At 31.4% G+C, this 12486-nt stretch overlaps 1 protein-coding gene across 2 annotated transcripts in view; it reads right to left on the reverse strand.

Annotated features, from left to right (window-relative positions):
• The window catches only part of LOC137627513 (serine/arginine repetitive matrix protein 1-like), a 148648-nt gene that overhangs the window by 55747 nt on the left and 80415 nt on the right, over positions 1–12486 (reverse strand). For both annotated transcript variants that reach the window (XM_068358611.1, XM_068358604.1), the window contains exons 2-5: positions 9279–9396; positions 7055–7091; positions 5173–5342; positions 3201–3380 (exon numbers count right to left, since the gene is read on the reverse strand). In XM_068358611.1, the coding sequence (XP_068214712.1) occupies positions 3201–3380; positions 5173–5342; positions 7055–7091; positions 9279–9395 (504 nt within the window). In that variant the 5' untranslated portion in view covers position 9396. The remainder of the gene's footprint in view (positions 1–3200; positions 3381–5172; positions 5343–7054; positions 7092–9278; positions 9397–12486) is intronic.

The following is a 12486-nucleotide window of genomic DNA, read 5'->3' on the forward strand; positions in this document are numbered from 1 at the left end:
AGGGCGATACATATACACACAAACACACACATATACATTAGATAGAGATAGATAGATATACACCCTTTCCGAGTGTGTATACCTTAACGTGGTGAAGGGGTTTGTGCATCCCATACTAGGTTGGTTTACATAGAACGATCAGACTGATGTGTGCCACCATCACCAACCTACGCTGGCTAGCGTGGTGATGAAAACTTGCCAAACCCCAGACATGAATAAGGACATGTCTGAGGCCTTTGTCCTGCAATGGACTAGAAATGGCTGTATTTGTTGTTTTTGTGCATATATATATATATATATATATATATATATATATATATATATATATATATCTACATATATATATATATATATATATATATATATATATATATATATATATATATATATATATATATATATATACAGTATATATAACATAGTGCATGTACCATGGTTCTCTTGCTTGACGGTAACTTACACTCGGACATACTATTGTATCTTACTTGTTTTTTAAGATTTTTATAGTTTATATATGAAAGATCTATTTTTATGTTGTTACTTTTCTAAAAATATTCCATTTTAATAAGTAAGTACTTCTGTATTTTATTTATATCCCTGTTTCTTTTCCTTACTATGCTATTTTTTTTTTTTTTTTTTTTTTAGAACCATTAGGCTTAAAGCATCTTGCTTTTCCAACTAGGGTTGTAGCTTAGCTAATAATAATAATAATAATGATAATTATAATAGTAATAATATATACATATATATATATATATATATATATATATATATATATATATATATATATATATATATATATATATATATATATAACATAGAAATCAATAAAAAAAAATAAAAATAAAATTATTTTGACTACCAAAAATAGAATTAATCATTCATAAAATAATTTTCCAGCATGAATTTTGTCATTCTCTCGCTCTCCTGCCCATGAATGCACATAATCCACTGTAAACATACGTAATCATAATGAATGTTCTCCCTTGAATAGCTGGCTCAACATGTCTAATATAAAAACAGGCTCTTACACAGTCAGCAGTTAGTAGTTTATTACTAATATACAATTTTTTGCTAGTTAATATCTAAAAAGTTGTTATTCTACCGACTAGCCACTGAAGCCATAATAAATTGAATATAGCCAACATCAAAACGCACAAAATGTTAGACACCAATCATAACTCAGTAATAACATACCTTGCGGACTTATGAAATACACAAAAGCCTTATCGATAAACGGTACTTGAACTTACAATGTGAGTTCCTGTGCAGATAGCCATCTAAGAACAACAAGAGTACTTCCTTTGAAATCCTCCGCCCACAAACGAACACCTTTATCTCATTTTAAATGGTACAATACCTCAGATTGTCTGGCGGAAATGCGAAGCTTATACAAATAAATGTCAGGAAAGTATTATATCCTAATGTGAAATTGTTTCGCATTCAAGTGGTAAATGACAATTGCTTAATTACACTAATGTAATATATCCAGCCCTTGATAGCCTTCATTACTGATTCAAATAATTAACATACAATTGTATACTTAAGTAGATTAGCTGTTGACAGTTTTCTCTTATGAATAAAAGATGACATTTCTTATGTGAATTCTTCAATAATTCCAGGATATATCTAGTAAGTTTTACCGTCCTACCAGAATATTGGGATTTTGTTTTAAGGAAAATAGTGTTCACGAGTGTGAACAAAAGAACCAGGCCTTTATATAAGCAATAATTAACGCCAATGTATATACCACAATAATGTGCAAATGCAATGAATACAAGTAAATAATTGGTGTAAATGGCCTGAAAAAAAAGACAACACTTCTAACAGGCTAGAAGAAATAGATGTCATTCAAAGAAAAAACTTTCCACATTACATATTATTTGCATCATTAAAAAAATAATTACATTCATTCCCGTCTCCTCGTTTCATCTAGGGTGACTAATAACTTGTGTCTCTTGAAAAAGGCAAACATTTCAAATCAATCGATTTCTTAGTCAATAGCGTGATAATCGACAGCTTGAATAAAAAAATACAACTATATCGATACAGTAAGATCGCAGAGGGCATTGCCTCAAAGTAGAGAAGCTTCTTTAACGGGGTGTTCACATACATATGTATTAAATGACTGAATTTGAAATAAACAGGCGTCACAACAACAAAGGTCAATGGCCCTTAAGATTAAAAGAATTGAATATGTTGGTATGAATGGAGAAGATAATAACTTCAATTACTTATCTTCATAAATGCATCCCATTTTGTATCAGGATAAATCCCAAGAGCAGAGGAAATTACGAGTAATTCTTGAAAAGTAGATATAAACTTGTCAGAAGTAAAGCTGTATATGAACATGGAATCCTAAAGGTTCATTATCAGCTTTTATCTGCTTTCCACGTCATGATAAAAATAGCAAGGAGAACTAATGCCTTTGGCTATTTTTCGAAGGACTGGATATAGGAAACAAAATCTAAAAATACAAGTTCTCATGAGAAAGCAGCAGCTTATACTAACTGGACCATATCATAACCAAGTTTAAATTTGTGCTTCAAGACTTAAATGAAGCTATAGAAGAGAGAATCTTGCAAGGAAACTCCTTTACCATGAAAACTAGTAATTGACAACGCACTCCAAAGTTTTCGTAAAATATCTAAAATGTGGAAAAAATCTAAAAGGTAAACAAACAAAACTTTGTTCTAACCATCCGTGTTGCCTCACAGCTATCAAGGAAAATGCTTTAGTGATTATCGGTCATTCCCACGGAACGTAATTACTAAATCCAGTAATTCTCTACTAATTGTCAAAGCCGGATACACAAGCAATTAGATACAATAAGAGCAGTTCTTTTCATTCACGTTAAATTGCTCTTGTCACAATGCATCACCATCACTATATTTTTAAGAAAGAGAATATTCAATTCCTTTTTTTCTATTTACGCTAATTTTGTAAATCAGGCTTTTTGTCTATCTCTATTTATTTGCAGAAAAGATAAAATGTCAAATCTTGTCAGGATAAAATCTTTAAAACAAAGTCTGTAATATAACCTACTCACTTTTCTCAATAAAAAGTATAAGCAAAAAACCTAAAATTCAACATAAAAAAAGTATTTTTCCATAAAGAGAAAATAGACCACATAAAATAAAATAATAAAAATTGGCTGACTTGAAAATAAGCAAGCACAAAACAATCTTGATAAAACTGACCTTATTTGTAACATCGCCACAGTGCATGACTTCCTCCATTTCTCTTTTGTTCTCGGCCACTTGATGGGAGTTTGTGATGTGCTCCGTCTTCTCAGAAACCACGATGGCTCCTCCGATGGGCACCCAACCCTCTCCAGGGGGCTCGTCAGCGCCTCCTTCCTGGCCTTCTGGAGTTAGATGCTGCGGAAATGGATAGCAACGTGACTCATGCTACTAATATATGATTAAGGAAATAGATAAAACTGTTTTCCTCATCCAGATAGCATATATATATATATATATATATATATATATATATATATATATATATATACGTGTGTGTATACATATATATATATACACTTATATATATATATATATATATATATATATATATATATATATATATATAGTGTGTGTGTGTGTGTTTCTATATAACATTAAGCCATTTCCCTTAACATGAAATTGCTTCACAGAAAAGACAAAGTAACATCATTGCCACATTCTTAAATCATGGGAGAACCACTATACCATAACTACTTCTTACTCTCGTACACAGAATCCTCATCACCAAAACTTTAAACCCTTAATAAACACTGCACCATTTACATCTACCATACTTGCACGCTCTCTTTTCCTGAAAGTTAAGACCTTTCATTCCCAATACATCTTTCAAATCATCCATTTATTTTTTCCAATGTCTCCCTCGTTTATCGCTTATGGGCTTATAGCATCCTGCTTTTCCAACTAGGGTTGCAGCTTAGCAAGTAATAATAATAATAATAATAATAATAATAATAATAATAATAATAATAATAATAATAATAATAATAATAATAATAATAATAATAATATCACTTCCGATCTGTACACTTATTTTACCAGGCCATGAATCTTCCTGCTTTCGCTAGGATTAAAGAATCTCAAAATACCTAAGTCCGAAAAAACCCATGAACTAAACTAATTATTATTTCTATGTCTTAACATTTCTCACCCCTTTGATTTTATTTTGAAACATATATTCTACAAACAATCTTTTTTTTTTACTTGCAATCAGTATTTATGCTTCAGTCGCACGTAGGAGAGTTGGTTCAACAATCCCTTCATTCTCCTACCTCATTTCCCATTGACAATCCATGTATCTTCCCAATGATTTTAATGGTTTAATGTTTAAAGGCCGCTCATGAATGGCAGAGGCAAGGGACAGTGACATTGCCCTATCGAGTAGAACAATGCCCTAGAGACTGACCATATATAAATATGATAAGCACCCATGCCCCTCGCCATCCTAGCTAGGACCAAGGAGGGCCAGGCAATGGCTGCCGATGACTCAGCAGATAAACCTATAGGCTCCCCCAAACCCTCCCATCCTTAGCTCCCAGGGAAAGTGAGGTTGCAGCGACCAAAGAAACTATCCCAGTCAAGGACGTTATCACATCGCCCACCACAACCCTAAGACTCCTTGCTTAATTTATTGAGACTCACATAGTCTCTCTTCCTACCATCGCAGGCAATATCAACTCCCAAATACTTTAAAGCTCTATTGATTCTATTCTTCCACCATCTTTAATGACATTAATTGTTCCATCTTCCCTCATAAATCCTACTCTTGCTCACATTTATCTTAAACTTTCAGCTCTTGTAAACAGTTTTTAAGTTTACACCATACACGGACATACATACACATCATTCACTTCTGAATCACCACTTCTCCAAATTTCTCCATTTAACCTTCCATTTGCTTTTATTTAAGAATGTTATCAACAGCAGCTATATTTTCATTGGCATCAAACGATAAATCTTTTTCTTTTTCTTTTTACAATGGTTAATCTTCATGCGAACTATTTAGCAGAACTTTTTCTGCATCATCAAACTGCCTTATCTTTCTGTTATCTACGAAAAAAAGTCTATTGGCCTCTTTCCTAACAGTTCTTTACTTTTCTCTCTTGGTCTCCAGTTGACGAATGATAAATATCTGATAACGCTGACTCACCTCGTCCGCCACGACCTCGTTGGTAACCGTGTCTTCCTTGCAATCCTTAGTAACGATCGGACCTGAGTCAGCTACGACTTCGCCATCTTCGAGGACGACCTGTCTCTGGGTCCTGGTCTCTATGTTCTTAGTTGTGGTAGTTGTTACTTTCTTTCTCTTGAGCCACTCCTCTGGAAATGCGAATGAATCGTTAGTGAATTTTTTACGAGAAATAGAGGAAATAATGTAATGTTGCATGGCACCACTAATAAAGTATATTTAAATAGGGAGGGAAATATACGAACAATAACAGCAAAGATATTCACAACAAATATAATGAGGATCATCCATCATCATCATCAACCTTCATTAAAAAGGATTATCAATATAACTGGATTAACCACAGCTCAGAAAAACTGAATTGTAATATATTACCTTCACCTCATTGCTGCTAACAATGGAAATAAGGATGAAATTAGTTTTACAAAAAATATTTAAAAAATACCAGAACCGTTAAAAAAAAGATATAATATATAGCAATATCTCCTTGAGATCTATAACAATTTAAGAAAGGCCATTAATTTATGAATGATTAAAAGACTAGTTCAGGTTAATTTTATAAAGTAATTGATTAATAATAAATCAATGTGATGAAACTGCATAAATCAGAATAGTCAACCAAGTTGATGATGAGACGTAATGAAAATCATCAGAATCGAAAACATATATTTTGCAGTTGTGCAGTTGTATTATGACAATAATCATTACTTATAAGATATTGTAAATACGGAGCAAATATAAAAATAAGGTATAAAACATACCCAACAGGAAGCAGATAATCTGCATATACACTACTTATATTTTTTCATCGCATATCTTGTTAGTTGAATTCTACAAAAGCAATTATTTTTATCTGAATATTATACTTCTGTCTGTCTTCTAAAGAAACAGGATATTCAAATAATAATTTCATTGCTGCATTTCTTCTGAGAAATGTATTTGGTCATAAAAGTTATGGTTCTCAGGTAAGACCGAAGAGACTATTATGAGCATCTCTTAAGATCATGAAGTTGGAGTGGTTCCCTAACTCCACTAAAAAGATAACTTCTAAAAATTCAAAGTCTATAAAATATCAACTGAATAAAATCCATCATGAATATGGTTTCGCTTAAATCAATATGAAAACTAGAATCCTTAAATGAACCTAAGATTTCTTAAATTTATGTGATTTTATAGTTAAAGTGAACAATTAAGTACAGTCGTTATACCTTTGCGAATGTTTATTTTAGAATACTAAGAATCCTACTCTTTTACTCGTGTTTCAATATTTGTTTCATAAAAACTGAACGTAAAATGACAGGAACCTGCATAAAAAGCAAGATTTCCTTAATTACTCCTTATTGCTTACTTTAATCAAATTTAATTACTTCAAGTCTTGTTATAACTAGCCCTGCAATTCTTCAATGAAGTACACAAAATTCATATGTAAAAAACTTGGCATTATATTATATTAAGAAAATAATATCCAAAGCATAAATTACTAATATAAAGTATTTCCACTAAAATAAGTTGAAAATAACTGAGATAAAAAAAGACAGTCTCCACTTCGTATCAGGATATGCCAGACAAATAAATTATTATCATCCTCATTATCATGATCATTATTATTATTATTATCATCGTCATAACAATAATACTATTATCAAAGCAATGAAAGCAATAAAAAATTGTATAAAACTTTCAATTACTGTACTTCATGAATGTAAGGAGTGTCCAAAATAGTATGCGATGAACAATAAATTTCAAATAATATTGATGATCTTAAAACTGAGGACCATAGCTATTATACAAATCAACATCCTGAGACTTATGCATTGAAAAAAAAAATGAGGAAACATCTCACCTTCTTTTACGGTTTCGTAAACATCCCCATCTTCCAGCTGAAAATAAAAAAAAAAAAACCTAGTAAGTAATTTAGATAATGACACTCATCCTAAGTGCATTACACGTTTAAAAATGATAAATGTCTTTTTAAGAGAAAAATGGCTTAAAAAACGAAGTTAATAATAATAATTTTTAAATAACGTAACTGACAATTCTATCCTACGACAGCAACAACAGCTCGTGAATTGGAGATAATTCAACGATTGTAATAAAAACATATAATTTGCTTCTCACAAACATCCGGTCATCGAATTTTTTATCGCTCAAATAACACACACATTATAAATACTGCATATATGCACACATTTATATATATATATATATATATATATATATATATATATATATATATATATATATATTATATATATATATATATATATATATATATATATCTATTTCTAAATCTATCCATTTATCTACCTGTCTATTGTCTACATATATTCATATATATATATATATATATATATATATATATATATATATATATATATATATATATATATGTGTGTGTGTGTGTGTGTGTGTGTGTGTGTGTGTGTGTGTGTGTGTGTGTGTGTACTGTATATATATCTTTTCATTGACGATGTCTCTTCAACTACAATAATTACAACTCATTTAAAGTTCATAGTGTGATTCTTGATTGGAAATTTGATTTTTCTTCAATTTAACAAAAAATGACCCATTGAAAAAGTCTTCTAAGATTTTCAGTGATCAGGGTATCCTTTGGAAATGTTTTAATTCATTCACTCTACCTTGATTCGAGTACTGTTCGCATGTCTGATCTCTAACTACTGACTGATATTTTAATTTATTGGATAGAAACTAACTGCCTATCAAATTTCTTATTCCTGATCTTGATATTAATCTCTGGTACCATCGTTCTGTTAGCTCTGTACTATCCTTTACGTAGTACTAAGAATGCAGTTAATTCTAAGACTCTTGCCTTCTCCATCATAGGGCTCAATACTACACAGTATTTTAGAAGTTTTATTCTATTTGTGCCCAGATTGTGGAATTATTTTCTTAATCAGGCAGTTGAATCAGTGAAACTTCAGGTATTCAAACATTTTGTAAAAGCTTGTCTGTTGAGCAAGTTGACATAAGTCTTGTTTTATAGTTTATATATGGACTGATCTATTTAACGTTGATACTGATCTTAAAATAGTTTATATTTTCTATTCATTGCGTATACATGCTTTATTTGCTATTCCCTTATTTCCTTTCCTTACTAGACTATTTTCCCTGTTGGAGCCCTTGGGCTTGTAGCAATCTGTTTTTCCAACTAAGGTTATAACTTGGCTAGTAATAAAAGTAACAATATATGTATGCATATATACATACGTATATATATATATATAATATATATATATATATATATATATATATATATATATATATATATATATATATATATATATATATATATATATATATATACAGTAGCAAGTATATGATGAGTCAGTAGCCAAACTTTCGTCTACATTCAAAGATATTTACAAGATAATAGAATTATACATATACGCATTTATGGATTCATGAGAATATATATATTCAATTTTCGTCTATAACTGGTTTTGAAATTACGCTAGATGTGTGAATATAAACAAGAAGAAACATTTTTAGCTAATATAAATAAGTTATTCAAGTATGATTTATAATAAAAGATAGCATACTTGAATATTGAGATAAAAAAACAAATAGCATAACTTCAATTCAATTCCTAAAAGTGAGAGAACATTTAATTTCTAGATATCTTTATGAAGCGATAAACTCGTGAAATATTACCCTCTCGTAAAACATGTGTTCATATTTATATACAGAAAAAAATTATCTAAAGGGAATCTCAATCAATCTTACAACACAATTAAGAGAGTGAGAGAGAGAGAGAGAGAGAGAGAGAGAGAGAGAGAGAGAGAGAGAGAGAGAGAGGAGAGAGAGGGGGGGGGGGGGGGAGAGAGAGAGAGAGAGACTCTTGCTCGTTTTAAGGATACAAATGTTTATGTTGAAGCGGACATTATGACATATTTTGTTACGTGTAGGATGGATTTCAAAGTAAATATATCAAATTCCATAATAAAACAGAAATTTAGAGAGAGAGAGAGAGAGAGAGAGAGAGAGAGAGAGGAGAGAGAGAGAGAGAGAGAGAGAGAGAGAGAGAGGGGGGGGGGGGGGAGACTTACCGAGGTCAACTGCATTTTGGACGCAGGTGGGCCTGATTCGTAGTACTGTGTGGCCACAACACCATAGTTGTTGTTGTTTCGGCTCCCGGAGCCCTTGCTGCTGGTGCTGCCCGGCATTCTGCGGAAAAACAAAGAGAATGAATTAACTGGTCTCCTGAAGAAGTTCTCTGATGGTGCATATCGACTGCATTCGTATCATTACTTACAATAATAAACTTCCCCTTCCCTCGCTGTTCATTCTCTGTAAATTTGTATTATTCATATTTCCAAGCATCATTTAAAAATCATAATAGGACAAGCTTTTTAAAATCTAGAAATGAAACAACGTAGTCTGGTTAAACTACTTAACAAAAGATAACAACAACAACAAGAACCAAGTGCTTCGATAATGTGAATTTACACACACACACACAAAAGACAATTATACGGTATGAAATGTTGAATGCCTTGAAATTCATACGATAAAATGACTGTGAAGGTCCTGAAGAGAGTAGGGTTCCCTTACAGTATAGGACCAGAAAAACAGCCCTTAAAGTAATAATAATAATAATAATAATAATAATAATAATAATAATAATAATAATAATAATAATAATTCTGAATGGCAATCACACACGATTATTAACCCGTAAATCACATTATTATCTCTTGCAAAGTTCCTTTGCGTAGTCTGTTCAATGGAACAGTATTTTCTCAATATGTTAATAGGATGTCAGTTATTTTCTTTATCAATGTATGAATTTCATGCTAATAATTTCTATCATATTTTTATAGTAATTATCAATATATTGTACTATAATACTTTAGCAACATTTTTTTTTAAGTGGAAGATAAACATTAATTACTCGGAGTGATTATAATTAAAATTAACAAATGAGCAAGTTGATTCAGTTCCATGTTTACTAAGGTTTTAATGAACATGATTATAATCTTAAAATGTTTTCTGTATCTATAGATTATAAATTAGGTACACTGCGACATTCTAGAATCAATCTTTATTCTAAGGCAGGTTGTTCTTTTAATTACAATACTTTTGTATAGGCCTTTTAAGAAAATGAAAAACCCCATTTCCGCTACGACCTTTGATCACAGGAGACCGCCAGATGAAAAACTAAAAGACGTAAGAAGCCAAAGAGAGCAGATTCAAAAACAGGGAAAGATACTTTAGGCCATTTAGTGATTGAAATATGTTGCTCTGTCCCAGTTTTTATATTGCTATCAATAAGAGTGGAACGAACTAATAACGAAAAATTAATTGATTGTTGCAAAACCAGATCAGTTTACATCTACAATAATAATAATAATAATAATAATAATAATAATAATAATAACAATAATAATAATAATTGCTATTATTATTATTAATATGATAATTGACTACAAATGTATCATTAGAAATCATATAACCAATTAAAATCTATATACATATTCAATTAGTAATAATATAGTTAGTACTACTTAGATCACATGGATAGCACAAAGCGAATGCCCGAAGAGGAAGAGAAGAAAAGAAGAGCCGACATACCGTTGGTCGATGGAAAAGAAAAAAAAAAATTCAACGGTCTTTTGTATGGCTAAGCAAAAACTTACCCCCATCGGAAGGCCAACAAGATATAGCAATTAAATACTTCCTACGCCCCTATTCGGGGAATCACCCCTCCGCCCACAAGGGAACCGCTAGAATATGGCCCCCTAAATGGTGGAGCGATACCCAGCTCTTCCCTATTCTTATCAAAACTATAATGATGACATTAAGGAGTGACCACTCATTAGCTTGCGATGCGTGTTGCATGCGACAATGAAGCCAAGCCATGGATAATTTATGCGCATAGATACACAGAGCCAAGAAGTAATCAGAGAGCAAAATGCGCGCGGGCGCGCAGTTATGAGCCTGGATGTGCATCAGCATAGGCTAGGCAGGGTGGCACACAAGGTCGACTAACTGCTTCGCACAAAGGGTCCCTTAACATAGGTGGAACATTTTTACAACCTTTGTGGTTAACGACATACGCAAAAACAAGTACTCAGATGTCCAAGGATTTCTTTACATTCGATTTGCGTACTTATAAAAAAAGAATCCTCAGGTAAATGAAATAAGGTTTTTTCTTTCCCAGGTTATGTAAATTTGTAGGTACATATATCTCTGACTTTTCTTTGCTAAAATTTAAATCTTAAAGCTTACCAAGAATTTATCAATAAATGTCTGAGAACATTATAGCAAGCAATGAATGGCTTCCTACATAAGATATAATGATAAAGAACGTTTTATCTAAGGTTGGTCCAATGCATATACTGAAACATTTATCATCCTTTAAATTAAGAGTTTCGTTGATAAACTGGTCTCACTCTTGCAAGTCACTCCCCAGCCTACGAAATCTTTATTAATTTACGGCCGTGGTTAAAAAAAAATAGAAAATACTTTGTCCTGAAGGTTTGGAATTTCCATAATCAATTAAATAACATAATATTGCTGTGATATTCAATGACTAACACGATTTTTTTTAATCGACAAAATACCTCTCAAAGGAACTATAGTAAACACTTTTTGTAAACTGTCCAGGTAATTCAACAGGATCTCGTACTGAAATAAATGTTTCATTGAATTTTCCTAATATTCCTCAAAGCTACGTAGGAAGCTATTATAAGTAAAGTGAAATCATACCTCCCATAATATATCAGAAACACATGAACATGGAGAATAAGTAATCAAAATGGACAGCTAAACTAAAATGTGACAGACTTAAGCAACTCAGCTATGTTTATAAGATCTTTAAACATTCAGTAGCTCGTCACTTATTTATGAAAATATTAAACTTTCATAAAAAGACGATCTTTTCTACCACACACACGAGTATTAGGAGAATCGACACACATTTTCTTGTTACTAAAGAGAATAATGTTCTTAAAAATTGTATTAAAAGTAATTTTAAGTAAGCTGAGTTTAATTTCGTAACTTCAAGTTTACTTTCTTATATAGTAAGTAGATAACAATGAAAAAAAATCTATAACATCATTATTTCTGTTTAAAAATTAACTTGGACTCATTCAAAAGGAATTGTTTCGTGTGTGAAAAACTGAATTTCCTATATAAGAACAACGAAACTTCATTTGTCGCATTCCCATAAGTTTGACTAATCCATTTTATTTTTCAGACTCTAAAACTGGCCAAACCAAGAAGAAGAAGAAGAAGAAGAAGAAGAAGAAGAAG

Source organism: Palaemon carinicauda, chromosome 2 (genome assembly GCF_036898095.1).
Source record: "Palaemon carinicauda isolate YSFRI2023 chromosome 2, ASM3689809v2, whole genome shotgun sequence".
In the NCBI taxonomy this organism is placed as follows: domain Eukaryota; kingdom Metazoa; phylum Arthropoda; class Malacostraca; order Decapoda; family Palaemonidae; genus Palaemon; species Palaemon carinicauda.